The sequence below is a fragment of the Tiliqua scincoides genome, chromosome 6, assembly GCF_035046505.1.
Source record: "Tiliqua scincoides isolate rTilSci1 chromosome 6, rTilSci1.hap2, whole genome shotgun sequence".
Taxonomy (NCBI): Eukaryota; Metazoa; Chordata; class Lepidosauria; order Squamata; family Scincidae; genus Tiliqua; species Tiliqua scincoides.
The window spans coordinates 7,590,094-7,606,898 of record NC_089826.1 but is presented as its reverse complement, the minus strand read 5'-3'; the positions used below and the strand labels follow the sequence as shown (position 1 = coordinate 7,606,898).

At 44.6% G+C, this 16,805-nt stretch overlaps 1 protein-coding gene and 1 pseudogene across 1 annotated transcript in view; one reads left to right on the top strand and one right to left on the bottom strand.

Annotated features, from left to right (window-relative positions):
* SCARB2 (scavenger receptor class B member 2) overlaps nucleotides 1-16,805 on the top strand; it is a 45,758-nt gene that overhangs the window by 16,175 nt on the left and 12,778 nt on the right. Inside the window, exons 2-8 of the mRNA XM_066632483.1 lie at nucleotides 3,674-3,831; nucleotides 6,183-6,330; nucleotides 11,106-11,294; nucleotides 11,940-12,031; nucleotides 13,375-13,494; nucleotides 14,626-14,801; nucleotides 16,620-16,738. Coding sequence (XP_066488580.1) covers nucleotides 3,674-3,831; nucleotides 6,183-6,330; nucleotides 11,106-11,294; nucleotides 11,940-12,031; nucleotides 13,375-13,494; nucleotides 14,626-14,801; nucleotides 16,620-16,738 — 1,002 coding nt within the window. The remainder of the gene's footprint in view (nucleotides 1-3,673; nucleotides 3,832-6,182; nucleotides 6,331-11,105; nucleotides 11,295-11,939; nucleotides 12,032-13,374; nucleotides 13,495-14,625; nucleotides 14,802-16,619; nucleotides 16,739-16,805) is intronic.
* Nucleotides 13,733-13,854, bottom strand: LOC136656422 (5S ribosomal RNA; annotated as a pseudogene).

Sequence of the window (16,805 nt, the reverse complement as noted above, 5' to 3'; positions counted from 1 at the left end):
TGTTAGGTATTAATTTTATCTCATGGGTGTTGAGATATTAATTTTTTATTAGTGAGTACTGTAAGAATGAAGTGTGCAGTAACAACTGGGAGACAAGCAAATGCAAAGCACAGTGGAAACAAATGGATAGTGCATTTGCCATTTCACATCAGAATTTGTTATTTTGTATGACAAAAATGTCCATGGTATTCTTCTCTGCTTGTTTGTATGTAAAATCTAATTTATACCACTCACTTTTTGACCATGATTGAAACAAGAAATGAAACATGAAATCTGGCTCAGAAATTTTCGAGGTGGTTCTTAGATTCGATGCAAACATGTTAAACCTTGCAATATACTGTTCATAGGGCTATTTTTGAGGACTTCTTGGATAGTACAAAAACAATTAATAGGGTACTGGCTTAAAGAACAGCTCCCACGCGCATCCATAACTCAGTGATGGAGCACGTGCTTTGCAAATAAAAGACTTACCTGAAACCTTGTAGAGTTATGTGCAATACTAAACAATGTAGATCAAAGGATCTGACTCGGTGAAAAGCAGTTTCATACATTCATATGGCTCATCCATTTTTCTACCTCTGTCAAGGTTACTGATCTGTTTCCAAGCGCAATTGAAAGTGCTGGTTGTTGTTAAACAGCTTGGGGCTGGTTTTCTGAAGGATTGCATGCCCAAACTGTGGTATCTTCATCAGAGGCCCTTCTCCAATCCCACCGCCATTTGAGTCTAGGCAAATAGTGCCCAGAAAAGAGAGTTCTTAGTTGTGGCACCTCATATTTGGAATGTCCTTCCTAGAGAACCTCACTTGGTACCCACTCTCTTGTCTTTCCAGTGCCTGGCAAAATCATTTGTTATTTGCCCAGGACTTTGCTCAGGACTTTTTTATTTCCAGTATGTGAAGTAGCTGGTTTTTAATTGTTGCTTTATGGTTCTGGTTTATTGTGCCTCCAGGGCATGGTGGAGGGTCTACTTGAACCTGTGCTAGCTAAATAGAATTCAGCAGCAGTGGCACTTTCCTTCTTTTTGTACCATCCATCCCCACCCAGTTTTGCCCCCCCCCATTCCATCCTCTCCCACCCTCTCCTGCTGACTAAGGCTGCAATCCTATCCACATTAACCTGGGAGTAAGCCCCATTGACTATAATAGACTTACTTCTGAGTAGACATGCGCAAGATTGGGTTCTTACCTGCTCTGGTGAGTGGCGGGAGAGACACAATGCATTGCTCCCAGCAGCGTGCTGAATGGTGTGCTATTGGAGCGTCTTTTACGACTGACGCTGACTACTTTACGACACTCAACACCAGTAGAGGATCTGTACTGCCAATGGCCAATAAGTATAGGATTGAGCTCTTAATTTTCTTTAATTACAAATCTGCCTGTCAGATGAGGCATCATAGTTATGAAACTCATTAAACAAATATGCAGCACACCCAGATTCTCTGGTTCAATCATTAGTACATCAAGAGATGTGCCCTTGGGGGGGGGGGAACACATTTAGCACCGGGACCCACATAACACTTGTTCTAAATGTAAGCTCTGCATCAAAACTTTAGCATAATAGATGTATTTATTTAATCTATTTATATATTGCTTTTAAACAAAGAGTTCTCAAAGTACTTCCATGGCTTCCCAAAAATGATAAAAGGAATGAGACTGTTCTTCCTGCCCAAAAGGGCTAATATTTAAAACAGACACAAGGAAACTGAGGGAAGTAGGAGCAAGGTTAAAATGGGGAAGAATATGCAAATTCCACATCTACACATATAGCTATGCATATAATTAGGGTAATAAGGAGGATGGCCCTCACCCTTGTGCTACCCTCAGGTGACTGTCTTTGGGGTCAACACCCTGGGTTTGGTTGGTTGGCAACCTTCAGTCTCGAAAGACTATGGTATAAGCCTACAGCACCTGGTATTCCCAGGTGGTCTCCCATCCAAGTACTAACCAGGCCTGACCCTGCTTAGCTTCCGAGATCAGGCATGTGCAGGGTAACAGTTGGCCTGCCACTCATTTCAGACCTGGGGGCATATCCCGTAAGAGGCGACTAAACAGCCACCGGGTAGATGGGACTCGTCAGCCTGGGAAGGCAGCTCATCTGAGAGAAGGAAAACTCTGATCCCAAACCTCCACTGCCTTGTGGCTACATCCAGTTATGAAAAAGGCTTCAGGAGTCAACCTCGAGGCAAAATCCGGAGCTGGAGTCCCTGAGGCAGTTCATGGCTGAACACAGTCCCGTTCTGGCAACTCCTGCGACGCCGCTGGAACCAACCATATTGGCCTCTGCCTTTCCATTGGACCATTTCAGCGACATGGAGAGGGGGGATTTGCTGCATGGGTAACAGCCTATCCTCCACACCTACTTTACCCAGGCTTCACGCACTCTGTTCCAGAACCACCATTCAGAGCGTGACACCATAGTCTTCTGAGACTGAAGGATGCCAACAACAAATTAGCTTCTTGGGAGCAGATAGCTTTGCTATTTGCTTCGGTGATTTCAGAATCTGTACATAGAAATGAAGAACAAATGAGTAGTATGTTGAAGAATGACAAAACAGGATAGAAAAAAGGGTTAGCACATAATGTGCATCAGGCAGATTCCCATGGTCTTAATTTGAGAAGCAGTTGGAAGCATGGGACATATCCCTGGAGAATGAGGTGCAGGATAAAGTTTATTTACAGATTGAAGCAATTCAGACTAAACTAGGGGCAGGAGGTGTGGTCTGGAGGTTAAAGTTGTGATTTGCCCGAAGCTCCTAAGTGGGAATAACCCTGGCTATGATTTCGAAGGGAGACCATCAGAAAACAGAGCCACAAGGAGTTGATCAATGGGCTGTGAGAAGGAAAAGAAGTCAACTGCAAAAAAGATGCTGAGAAGGGTTGGAGTATGGTGGTCAGCTGCTGAGAATGAATAACACCTGGCTGATTTATGGCTGCTTCTGCTGGAAGCTATGAGTTTCTCATAGCACATTAATAGTAGAGACTCCATTTGTTTGGTGACAGCCTGCCTATGTGAACCGCCTTGGGTCTGTAAGACTCTCACTCATTGTGAGAGTCGGCTGTATAGCAGTGTTTCTCCAACTGTGGATTGGGACCCACTAGGTGGGTCGTGAGCCAATTTCAGGTGGAATTATTCATTCCAATAATTTATTTTCAATATATCAGACTTGATGCTACCATGGTATGTGACTGCGTTTGGGGAAGTGTGACAGATCTGTACTTTTAACAGGCTACTAAATTTCTGCTTTTAACAATGATAGTCGATGTCACTGCAATGCGAGTCTGTGATGATAAAATATAGCTGTAGATTTATATTGGTGCAAAAGTACACATGATGTAGAACTATTTAGTGCAGTTTTTTTTCCAAAGTGTACCGCTCAGACAGCTGATGGGAACTTCCTTTTTAGAGTGCACTCTTATGGGGAGAAAACAAGCCACTTACCTGTATGTAGAAAGTCTAGCATGTTAGGGAGAAGGAATTCTAGGGTCATCTTTTTCCATGCGTGTGAGTGTTCTGCGCAGGTAGCTTTCAAATGGAATACCTCAATCATCTGATAAGGTTCAGCCCTGGCAAAACTGAATCTGGTGGTTCTTGGTGTAGATTATTTCTTCCTTCATTTACATTTATATTCCACAATAAAAGTGTAAGAATAACTTTTTTCACTTTTTGATTTTAGGAAGTCGTGTTGAAAAACGGGACTGACAGTTTCAAAGCATGGGAGAATCCACCACCGCCCATCTATATGCAGTACTATTTTTTTAATGTGACCAACCCTTTAGAAGTGCTTCAAGGTGCTACTCCAATAGTGAGGGAAGTTGGACCTTACACGTTCAGGTAACTATTTTTGTTTCATTCAAGAGTGCAAACAGTATTTAGGGAGGTGGTGATGGATAGGGGCAGGGAAGCAACCATTTTACTAGTGTTAAAGTAGTCCTATTCAAGTGTTAGCCTCTTATGGAAGACCACTGGAGGGGGGGGAGGACAAATAGGAGCATGCAGGCTAAACATGCCCACCTCACCTTCTATGCACTGTCATTCTCCCTGGCCACTTGCCCCAGTGTCCTCACATGCTTGTTCTGCGTAGTGCAGGCACTGAATGTCGGGAGGCTTCTCCTCATGATTAAGAACCTTGACCACTCCATCTTCTTAATCATGGGGAGAATTCTTGATGGTAGATGCATTCAGTCCTGTGCAGATTGCACAGTCTCAAGGCATGTGGCGCCATCTGGGGGCACAGCCAGGGAACATGTCAGTGTGCAGGGGGGGGTGGAATGTTGGACACTAGCCATTGCAGTTCTTTTGGTCTTTTTTCTGTGGAGGACTAATGTTGGACTAGGTCCAATACCATAACATAGAACCAAGAAAGAAAGGTATTGGTGGGTAGTTCAGTGGTAGAGCATATACTTCGCATGTAGAAGGTCTCCTGGATTCAGTCCCTGGCAGTGTGTTTGGATGGAGCTGGAAAAGTCTCTTGTCCTGAGAGCTGCTGTTGGTCAATGTAGTCAGTACTGAGTTAGATGGGAGAAGTCAAATTCAGATTTTTATAGATTGCAGAATACAAAATGTGAGGATGTAAAAACTGTATGAGGCAAATAAATGTGGAGGGCAGGTACAATAATGAAAGCCTTGGGCTAATTTCCTAAGTGCGCTTCTAGAGGAGTAGCATGCTGCTGTTTTATAGATTTTTTTCCCTAGGGAATCTTTATTGCTTGCTAGCTGTTTTGCTGTAGCAATTTAGGGCTGTGCATTTAAAAACCTCTGCTAGTCCATGCCGGTTCTCTCATTTTGTTGTGGTTTATTCTGACTTGTCAAGAAGTCACCTTTCCTGGTTTGATGAGAGATGTTGGAAAGTCAGGGTCTTTTCATTTCATATGCTTGCCAGCTTCGTGTGTGTGTGTGCATGCAGGGTTTTGTGTATTCTCCAGTGTAATAAGGGAAATACTGTAATCTAATTTGGTGCCAGGAAAAGCTGAATTCTGCTAGCTGTTTAAATTATGATAATTATGCACAAATAATTATAATCCCACATGGTTGCATAATTACTTCTGCCTCTGCTAATCATGGGGTGGGCAAAAGACCAAAAGGACTGCCACTTTCTTTCGTGACATTTCACTAGGCATTTGCCCCACAGTTTGAAACTTAACACCTGCCATCTTGAAAATTAGAATTTTGCTGCTTTTTTTTTTAAATGAGAAAAGAGTTCAGCAGTTGTGTGGTGTGATTGTGGAATATATGCAGCTCTGTTTACGAAGAAGGTACATAAACATAAGCTCAAAGTTCATTTTTGTGGGACCACTGACGGGGAAAAGCCAAAAGCACAAATCAGTGGGCTGATCCAGTGTGTCAGATACCGGATCAGTGAGCCACCCCTCCTCTTCCATATCCCTGTGCAAGCCAATGCTTCCCAGGGCAGTTGCACGTTGGAAAGAACTGGTGCTTGTGGTCCATTCTCATTTTAAAGTCCTGCAGCAGTTCTGTGGCTGTCCATTCTATGCCTCGGGTGAGCTGGAACCCCATTTGTGTTTGTGTGTGTGTGTTTGCTTGGCAGCTGGACAAACATTTCCTAAAGCTTCCTGTGAACTATTCTAGCAGCTGTTATTACTTCCAGGTTGAGATGGGAGCATAGAAGCAAGCTGACTTCCACTGAGATGGGCACATTGATTTATCAAGCTCAATATTGTATGCACCAACTGGCATTGGTTTTCTAGGATTTCAGACAGGGTCTTTCTTCAGGCCAACCTGGAGATGCCATGAATTGAACCTGCGGTCTTCTGTATCCAAAGTACCTCCTGTATCACTAAGCTATGGCCTTTCCTTTATTAAGCAACTACAAAAATGATTCCCTGGGTAACTTAGTAGTTCATTAAAGCAATAACAGTGGCTTGAAAGTTCTCAGGCTGCTGCTGGAGCATATTAATTTAAAGGGGTGGCACAGATGGGAATAGTTGTAGCAACTCTCCAAGCATTCTTACCCTCATCCCTGGGGCCATCTGGCCATTTTCGGTAGGCCACATTTTGGCTGTAGACTGCCGGTTTTTTGACACTTGTTTTTATTGGAATTACAGTAGCCTGTAAATGCAAACCTGGGAAATGGTTCATAGACAGATAAATCATGCATTGGCTTTAATTGTGTAAGGATAACAAAGCTGCTTTTGACACTGAAGTTTGTGTTTGTCTTTTCACAGAGAGCGCAAGCCCAGAGTGGATATTCATTTTTTGGACAATGATACAGAAGTGTCTTCTTTTAAGCCAGTAACTTATTACTTCGTAAGAGAGATGTCAGTGGGAGACCCAGACGTAGATCGGATCAGGACTGTAAATGTGCCCGCAGTGGTGAGTTTGTATTCTTACAGTCAGTTGCAAAAGCGATGGACAAATATTGGGAGTCAGCCTGGTTCCTAGTATTAGTATTGGCAACCTTCAGTCTCGAAAGACTATGGTATCGCACTCTGAAAGGTGGTTCTGGAACAGCGTCTAGTGTGGCTGAAAAGGCTGATTCGGGAGTGACAATCCCTTCCACACCGGGAGCAAGTGCAGTCTGTCCCTGGTCTGTCTTCCTGGCTATGGGCCTTCCTTCTTTGCCTCTTTCCCTCAGACTGTTGGCCAAGTGTCTCTTCCAACTGGGAAAGGCCATGCTGCACGGCCTGCCTCCAAGCGGGCCGCTCAGAGGCCAGGGTTTCCCACTTGTTGAGGTCCATCCCTAAGGCCTTCGGATCCCTCTTGCAGATGTCCTTGTATCGCAGCTGTGGTCTACCTGTAGGGTGCTTTCCTTGCACGAGTTCTCCATAGAGGAGATCCTTTAGGATCCAGCCATCATCTATTCTCACGACATGACCGAGCCAAAGCAGGCGTCTCTGTTTCAGCAGTGAATATATGCTAGGGATTCCAGCACGTTATTGAGAGAAAGAGTGTCGGAGATCGTTGAGCCAAGGTACACAAAGTCATGGACAACCTCCAGTTCATGCGCAGAGATTGTAATGCAGGGAGGTGAATGCACATCCTGAACCATGACCTGTGTTTTCTTCAGGCTGATTGTCAGCCTGGTTCCATGTCAGCCTGGTTCCATGTCTCAAGAATTGGTTGTCAACTGCGTGGCCTTAGATCAGTTGGTTGCTCTTTGCCTTGGCACAAACACGTGCATGTCTACTCAGAAGTAAACCCCATTGTGTTCAGTGGGGCTTGGGGCTTACTCCCAGGAAAGTGTTTAAGATTGTAGCCTATGTACCATGGGCCATCAGACTGTAAGTTTTGCCTGTGTTGGCATGAAGAGTATGTGGCAGCTATAGGGGTCCTTGACCAAAAAGAACTTCAGTCCTCCCCTCCTGCATGGTAGTTGGTAAAAAGTAGCTGTATTTTGGTTTTCTGTTGTTGGAGTGGCTGCCACTGAGTGCCCACTTTCTCATGCAGTAATAATAATAATAATAATAATAATAATACAGGTATTTATATACCGCCTTTCTTGGTCTTTATTCAAGACTTTATTCAAGGCGGTTTACATAGGCAGGCTTATTTAAATCCCTGTAGGGATTTTTACAGTTGAAAGAAGGCTCTATCTTTCAAGAACCACAACATTCAGATGTTTCATTCTGATCTGGTTTCACATTCTGGCCTCCATCCTCCCATGCTCAGAGCAGATGGAATAGCTTGGCTTCAGCTTGTCAGCTGCTTCAAGGTTGCACGGTGCCGGTGGCCTCAAACATCCACAGTTCTTGTGGATGTTATCTTCAGGCAAATGGAGGCTCTACTCCAGGGGTGCTCAATAGGTGGATCGCAATCTACTGGTAGATCGCGAGGCAAAATGAATAGATCGCGGAGCCCTGTCTCTCCAAACTGTTAATATGTCAGCTTCGTCTAGTGACTAGACGAAACTGACATATTTAGCTGACACTAAACTGACACTGAAACTGACACTTTAGCTGCTCTTCAGGCATGCAGCAACAAAACTGACGAAACTGACTAGACTCCAGCAGGGGCTCCATACATTAAAGGGGGTGTCTGTCAGACGCTTCCTTCCCCCCTGGTAGATCTCCCGGCCTTGCTGGGTTTCAAAGTAGCTCTCGAGCCAAAAAAGTGTGAGCACCCCTGCTCTACCCTCTAGACCATACCTCCTGCCCTACAATACAGTAGTAATGTTCCCCTGTGCCTCACAATATCTTGGCTCTCCCTGTGCCATATCAGCCTTGACCATATTGACTACTTCCTTTCTTCATCCTCTCCCTCCCTTCTGCCCCCAGGAATCCCTAGATTTTCAATGTCATCCAGTGTTATTGAGCTGTTTCCCCCCTTGCCACAGCACGAGGTTGTTATTTTCAAGGTTAATTGAGCTGCTCCAGTTGCCTCCAAGCAGCCTTTGTTGTTTTACTGATGTCTTCACAGCTGCACCTGCTTCAGAGCCCCAACCAAGCCTGCTTTTAAGTCAGATGTAAACTACAACATCTGTAAGTCAGGGACATTCTGCGTTTGTTAACCTTTAGAACAACAGATGATGTTGTGCCTGGTCTTCGAGTTCTTTTGGTGACATAACTTAGTTATCATCTTGGATTGCTTCCCGTCCAAGAAGATGGCTTGCCTAAAACAGGCTGTGTTTACTTGTCAGAAATCAGCTGATAGTAACCTGTGTATTGTCAGTATAATTGTTTAGACTAAATATTAACTTTGCTGTTATTGAACTGTGGGCTTGAAGACCATCTAGGTTGGGGAAGGCAACTGCTTTGCCTTGTGGCTAGTTGAAGAGCTTCTGCCATAGCCTGTGGTTCTTCAAGTAATAATCATAGCATTTATGTGATACATTTTAGGTGTATTATATACATCATCTGAATATTACTTACAATATCCCTTTGAGATAGGCCAGTATCATCATGCCATGTAGCCCATGTGGTGCTGAGAGAATAATAACTTGCTCATAGACATGCAGTGAGTTCATGACAGAGGAGAAACGGAACTGCTTGAATTGAGGGTTGGCAGCCATCTACTCCTACTCGTAACTGCTGTACTACTGCACTGTACCACAGCACCTGATCTAAGCTCTTCCCAACGCTGAGTATGCTGTTATCTTCTCCAAATTGCATGGAACCTGCACTTCACTGGATACGGGAAAACGGGCAGCAGAAGTTGCTTTTTTGCCAGCTGATGTTGGAAACAGAATCCTGAGCTAGTTTGATCTGATCCTGCAAGCCTATTCTTGCCTTAAGCTGTTTTATGCCTGAAGTTTCTATTGGTTGGCTGCCTCTGCAGGAAGTAATCAGGATATGGCATACACATTTTGAAACTAATGTGCGCACAGATAAGAAGGCACTTCACACAGAAGTCAGCTTCAGTGGTTTGCAAATTTGTATAGAGCAGCAAAGGACTCTGTATTGTTGCATCATTGTTAATATCCATTAGGTTGATGTTTGTCTTGCTCCTGAAAAGTTGGAGACCTTTTATCCTCCTTTCTCTCTAGATGTCTGGGACTGCCATCATTAAAAGTAGTGTGTTTAGGGATGTATTTGCTCCCCGGTAATTCCTCTTGGAAGACTTGGTGGAAGCACTGTTTCCTGCTGAGGGTCTGCTCAGCCATATCTTCTTCTGAGGTTGTACACAGGGAGAGATCAGGAATGCATTTTGGGCTTATCAGCCCCTCTGTTTTGTTGTTGCTTCACCTTAAAGAAAAGTGAAGACTGACTGAACCAGGAGTTTAATGTCACAGGGTCAAGAGAGACTCCCACCTTTAAAAAAAAGACAAAGAAGAATCTCTGTTTAGGTGCTTCTTCCCGTTTGAGATGTGTATCGTAGTTCAGGATGACTAGAGTGGTTGCTTTCTTTCATCTACTTCAGCAGTCTCCAAACTGGAGAACAGTGTGCAACGGGAAAAGCAACCCCGGTGCGACCAGCATTTACCATTCTTCTGGGGAGCCATCCTTCCCCGCCACCTGTCTCCCCCAAACTGAACTTCAGCCCACCATACCTATCCAGAAATCTGGGTGTAGTGGCTGCCGGAAGCGGTGGGCTGAAGTTCAGTTTGGAGGTGATCGGCAGCAGGGAAGGACGACTTCCCTGTGGAATGGCAAGTGCTGTTCACGCAGCGGAGGGAAAGGCAGGGTACTGGATCTGCCCCGCAGCACAGGGTCTGGAGAGCCCCGATCTACTTCAGTTGTAGCCACATCTTACAACATGGGCAAAATACATTGCAGCAAACATCAGGGTTCAAACTTTGTGTTGCTAGCAGTATAGGTATTTGGCTTGGCCTTTATCATCTTTTGCTTACAGTCATTGCAATATCCCTTCCAACAGCAATGCTGCTTTGGAATTTAGCCCGTTGTGTCTTGAACACTGCCTCATTTCCATGGGGCCTCAATCCAGATGCTGTGGTGGCTGTTTGTATGTTCTTTACATAGAATGAAATGAAATGGATGTCTGTCTCTGGGGAGGAGATGTAGTTTAGTGATGGGGCACGTGTTTTGCATGTAGAATTTCCCAGCTTCAGTGCCTGGCCATCTAGGTATGACTGGGAAAGGTATGTGCCTGAAACCCCAAAGAACTGCTGCCAGTTCCTGGTAGACAATTCTGAGATAGATGAACCAATATACTCTGCCTCAGTATCAGGCAGCAGTTTGGACCAGCAGTTCCCAAACCTACTGTGGTCATGGCATCCTTCTTTCATGGTGGCCTCTTCTTTCTGGCTCTCTTGAATGCTGCTATCTTGGATCTTGCGAGATCTCAAGCAGCCCAAGATAATGCAGCCAGGAAAAAGAGGCCACCAGGGACATTCCGTGGAACCCCTGTGAGTTAACCATGGTGCCCCCAGACACCCTGGTGCACAATTTGGGATCCACTGGGTTTAGACTATGCAAACTGTTATGTTAATGCCTTTAAATCTGATGTCTTTTGGGGGACCAGGGCTATGTGTGTTAGAAATAATAGGGTAGGGAGGAGAGAAGCCATACATCAATGACCTATGTACAAAAGATCTTGGGTTGAACCTTTTGTCAGAAAAAAAGATCCCAGGTAGCACCTTGGAAAGTTTCTCACATTAGAATAGATAACTGTGAGCTAAAGGACCCTGTGGTTTGACTTGCAGAAGGCAATTTCCTATGTTGTTGTTTTTCTCTCACTCTCTCTTCACATAGACTGCAATGAACATGGCTGCAGGAACTCCCCTCCACTTCCCTGTGCAGATTATGCTCATGTTGTACCAAGAAACCATGTTCGTGACGCACACAGTTAATGAATGGCTGTGGGGCTACGAAGACAGATTTCTCAGTGCCGTCCACAAATTGCGTCCCAGTATTGATCCAAAATTTGGCTTTTTTTACAAGGTAAACTTCCTACTTATAAGGGGTAGAGCAGACTCTGCCTTCTCTGGTTTTCAAGATCAGTAGAAATTATTTCCTGCTCTGACCCCCTCCCCCCCAGAGTAAAACAATGACGCTTCAGCCCATCCTTGTGCATTTATTTTGGTCCGGTATACAAGATTGTAATTCCTGCACATTAATATGTGATGCAGCAGTATTTAGAATACCATGTACAGTTCTGGTTGGTCCATCTCAAAAGAGTATTTATTTCAACCACTTAATGTGGCACCCTTCAGTTTCACAACATCCTAGTAGCTTGCAGTTAGCAATTAAAGGTCCGATCCTGTAGGATGTAAATGGTAGCATATATCATGATATGCTGTTGTAAGGTCCAGCAGTGGTTCAAACATTGTGTCACGGCCAGCTGCCACAAGGTTTTGACTGCTGTGGATCCCAGGCTACACCAACCCAGGTAGGTTGGTGGAAGGGGCATGTTATGGGTATATCCTTGGGTTTATATAAGGGTATATCTTTGTATGTTGCTCCAGTGATAGATAGTAGGATGAGGCAACAGTGGTTTCCTGCCTGAGTCCTAATTTGTTCATATTGTAGAAGTTGATGATAGTGGTTCCCATAAAGTGAAAGTTTTATCTTGTACATTGTTTCTAGGAAAATGGGACTGATGATGGCGAGTATGTTATGCAGAGTGGAGAGAAGAACTATCTGGACTTCACAAAGATTGTCACATGGAAAGGAAAAGAGTAATGCCTTTTTGTTTTGATTTGTGCATGGACATCCATGCTTCATCATCCATGTTTCAGAATTATGTAGAACAGCAGTAGCTCTTGCAGAAGGGATTCTCAAGTATCGTGAGTGTACATGATGTTTAACCAAGCTGCATAAACTTAAGAGCTTACGGTCTGAAAGGGAAAGTGAGGCAAGAATAATGAGACAACTATGCGCTCATGCTTAGGTTTTGTTTTTGTTGGGAACAGGAACTAGGGGTTTCAGCCACAAGCTACATTTGAGGGATGGGTTTGCGAGGGCTGGGTGGATGAGGGGGTCAAGTATACGAAGAGGGGGAGAAGGGGGGATATCCAAGCAGTACTGAGAGATCCAGGCACAAGTTACCTCAAGAGAAGAAGGGGCGAAGATGTTTAAGAGAATAAACTGGGGGGGGGGCGCTCAACTTGGAGTAGCAAAGGTCATAGGCAGAAATATTGGTATAAGAGAGGGAAAAAAATGTGGTGGGGTGTCGGGAAAGTTTTCAAAATTAAGGATGAGTTGTTTGTGCTGGATACAGTAGAGCATCAGTACTCAAACTTTTTATTGCCACAACCAGCTTTGTGGGCTGCATGATGCCACAGAATGCCTTGCAGTTTGCTGGTAGTGCTGGCCCACGACCCACCAAAAATTGAGTCACGACCCACAGTTTGAAAACAGCTGCAGTAGGGGAATAGGAAAATGGTGCAGGAAACTTGGGAAGGGTTCCATCTGGGCTCGGCATAGACCTATGCGTGGGAAAGAAAGTGGTCCCTTAGAATATTAGTTCCAGTCTGTTTCATACTAGACTGAGGCCCCGGTCCTATGGAACTCCAGCATTCCAGCAGTGTGAGTTCCTTTACGGCTGTTACAAAACGCAACCTGCCATTTTGCGCAGCCAGGCTGAAGCTGCAAGCAACAAGTGGCAAGTCTGCACAGAGGGGGTGGGCCGAATGAGGGAGGAATGGGGCAGAGTTTGGGTGGGAAGGAGGCAGCATCGGCTGTAGCAGTGTCACTGATATCCCATTCCTGTTCCCCAATATCCTGACCCCATTCCCAGCCTCAGTCCACATTCCTGGACTCACTTTGTCTTGTGCAAGGTAAACCACTGGAGCAGGTCTGAGTAGTCCTAGCAGGACAGTGAGGGCTTACTCCTGGAAAGAGAACAAATGTTCCCTTACTCGGTGGAGACTTCTACAACTGGTCCTCCTGCAGGATGCAATGTGTGCTCTGTTGGTGTGGCTGCATTGACGTAGGGGGGGATTTAAGTAGGATTGGGCTGCGTATTTGCTGTGCACTCAGTAACTCTCCATTCTTCTCCCCCCGTATTTCCTCTGTACAGCACAGTAGACTATTGGTCAAGTCCATATGCTAACATGATCAATGGAACTGATGGAAGCAGTTTTCACCCATTGATAAGCCGGGATGAAACCCTCTATGCATTTGTCTCTGATTTCTGTAGGTAAGAAGGGGAGGTTCGCTTTTGAATTTCAGGATAAAACAAGTCAGCTTCAGCAGGGGAATCAACGAATGATAATTCTGAATAGTACATTGGACAACAGGGATTTGCATTCCTTGTGGTCTCCCTGAATTTGCAGGATCTTTACTCGCTGTTACGAAATCTGCATCCCTCATACAGGTAGCTAATGAAAAAATATTGAAATGGTTGGCAACCTTCAATCTCGAAAGACTATGGTATAAGCCTACAGCACCCAGTATTCCCAGGCGGTCTCCCATCCAAGTACTAACCAGGCCTGACCCTGCTTAGCTTCCAAGATCAGATGAGATTGAGCATGTGCAGGGTAACAGTATTGCAATTTGGACAAATGAGCAAAAATCTTTGTGTGCCTCCAATCCTAATGCATCTTTTCTCCCCCCCCCCAGCTCCTACTATAAAAGGGTCATGCTGAGAGTAGAGCTGGTATAACTGGAGAATCGGCCTGTCCTGTGTCCATATGGTTGTCATTGGGGAAAGTTTCACAATATAACAGAAGCAAAGGGACACATTCTAATAGTTCCATTTGCTTTATTCCGTATAGTCTGGTACGGGAGAGGTCAATCATGGGGGTGATGTAATGAGCTCTCTCATTTGGTGACACAAATCCTAGTGATGTCCCTGCTCTCAGAAACGGGTCCTCGGAGCAGTTCAGTGTGTCAGAGCTGCGCATAGGCAGTTACTGTACAGAAAATGGGAGCCAGAAGTAACTGGCTGAGAAGTTGCTAGGGATCTATCATCTTTGCCCAGATGAAAATGAAAAAATGACCATCTTTGCCCAGAGAAAATTTCAGCTTGCAGAAGAAATTGTTTAAGTTCTTTTTACTTTAGTAAACCAGTGAGCAGGCTGGTCACTGCAGAGCCCCGGGGCACTTTCTTGCCCAGGGAATACTCAGAAGTGTAGCCTTTGTGGCACACCATGCTTTCCTGGTTCCAGTCCCAGGAACTGTTGTCGGTGAGCAACCCATGGGCCTTCCCTCCACCTGCATCGTAGCCACCTCAATGGCAGATAGATTTAAGGTATGTACAGTGTGTTTGTGTGTGTTGTAATAAGACAGCTTGTGAGGACAGACTCTAAATTCTTCCTCCTCCTTCCAGGTCTATATATGTTACTTTTGAGCAAGATGTGACTGTAAAGGGGATTCCAGCCTATCGGTTCACAGCTCCCCCAAAGTTCTTTGCCAACATCTCAGTTAATCCAGACAATGCTGGGTTTTGTGTGGGAGGACACTGCCTGAAGGCAGGGCTTCTGAATGTCAGTGCCTGCAAACAAGGTATGTGAACCAGGGTTACACTGGCGAGTTCTGTCACTTAGGGAGGCTGTAGCCCAGATTAGGCATGAATGAGGAAAGAAGAATCAACTAGCAAAGCTGTGCACCCCATCTCCATTTGCTGCTGCTTTTCCAGCTAGCACTGGAGATTTGCCAGCTTCTCTGTGAGCAGGAAAAGGAGAAGCTATGAAAGCAAAGAACTGTGTTAATGATTTTCTACGTCTATTTTATATTGTCCATTCTGGGAACCTTATCAACTGAGAGCAGAGGGGGAAAAAAGGCTTAGAACAAAGTCTTCCCCCCCATCTTACATCACTGTGCTCTGTTGCTTTTTAAAGTTATTTTGTCTCAGCCCAGCTTCCATACCAGAAGTGAGCTAAACCTCGGGTTGAGCCAAGAGGCCACAATTTTGGGCAACGCGATGGAACGGGATGAAATGAGCTTGCCTTTATTTGCCAGGTCCCCAGTTTTGCAGCATTTATGCTGTAAACCATGGTTGCCGTGTCCTTCTCCCCAGGATGCCCCTGTGAAAAACACTATAGACTCATGTAGAGTCCTCCCAAGGGGCAACCATTGCTGCCACTGCCATTGCAGCAGTAAGCTGTTGAAATACCCGAGAAGATTTCTTAAAGCAATGCAATGTGGGAAGGAAAGAGAGGAGGGGTCAGTGTTTCTTTTTTATGAAAAGAATTGCCCCTCGTTGTGCCTCTTTTTACACTCTTGACTTGTGTGAATTCAACTATACGTGCTTGGCAAACATATATAAGAACGCAGAGCAAAACAACAGTTTTAATACTGCAGTCAATTCTGGCACCATTCCACTTACTAAATACAGGGTGACCCCCCCAAAAAACCACAACCCATAAAAATTTTATTAAATCCTACAAAGGTCCAGTAAATTTCAAGAAACTTACTGGACTCAAACTTCAATCTGTGTACGATTATTCCCTGTTAACAGTTTTATTAACAGTTATAAAACGGTTTTTGTTTATAAACAAAAATTAACAGTTTTATCCAAAGATTTGTGGGTTCTGTTGTTTTTTGGGGGGGGTCACCCTGTACATCCTTGAGAATGAGTGTGAGATTGAAGAATGAATCTACTGTTTCCTCATGTAGTAGCAGTTCTCACCTGCCTCTTGCAATTTTTAAACAGACAGTGTGTATTTCCCAGATGTAGGAGGCTTTCAAGGTAATTTTGAGTACAGACAGGCCCCTGTACCATAGGGGTTTTGTTCCGGATTCCCCTCCCCATGGATTCCGTGGATACCGGGGATCCGCTTAAAAAAACATTTATAAAGCGAAGACGAAAGCCCCAAATAACCTTCCCTACCATTGTGCAGTGAAACGGCTGCATTTTGAGGGCTCTGGGCAGTCTTTTGAGCACTCCTTGCAACCCCTTCCAGGTCACGTGGAGGGTCTTCTCTTTGCCTAGGCTTGTCCCAGAATGAATCGTGAAATCTCATTTCCATCCTGAACTCATGGGGGGCCCTAAACCTGACTGCCTTTCCCTGTTTACATCCCTGTTTTACAGGGGTTCTGTAACGATCCCTGAGATCATGCAAAGGCCTTTTGAAGGCTTCAAATGTGCTATATAAATGTTCAGTATTATTATTACAAAATTGATCATTTTTATCGTAGGCATCTAACTTTTAAACGATTAATAGGTCCATTCAATTTAAATCATGTCCCATTTTTCCTGCAGTGATGATACTGAACTGATAGGTGATTGTGGCAGTGAGTGGATGGGTATTTTTTTTAGACTACGATTATGACAAGCATTCTTCCTTGTTCAGTTTTCTGAAATGTGTAGTGTTGTTGCAGGTGCACCAATATTTTTATCACCGCCACACTTCTACTTGTGTGATGAGCTGTATGCCAAGGCCATTGATGGCATGCATCCAAATAAGGGAGAACATGAGACATTTCTGGACATTAATGCAGTAAGTTGGCCACTCTGTGCTTCTGTTTCTTAAAGTGACAGCTGGGCTTCCCAAAGCCTCAACCTTT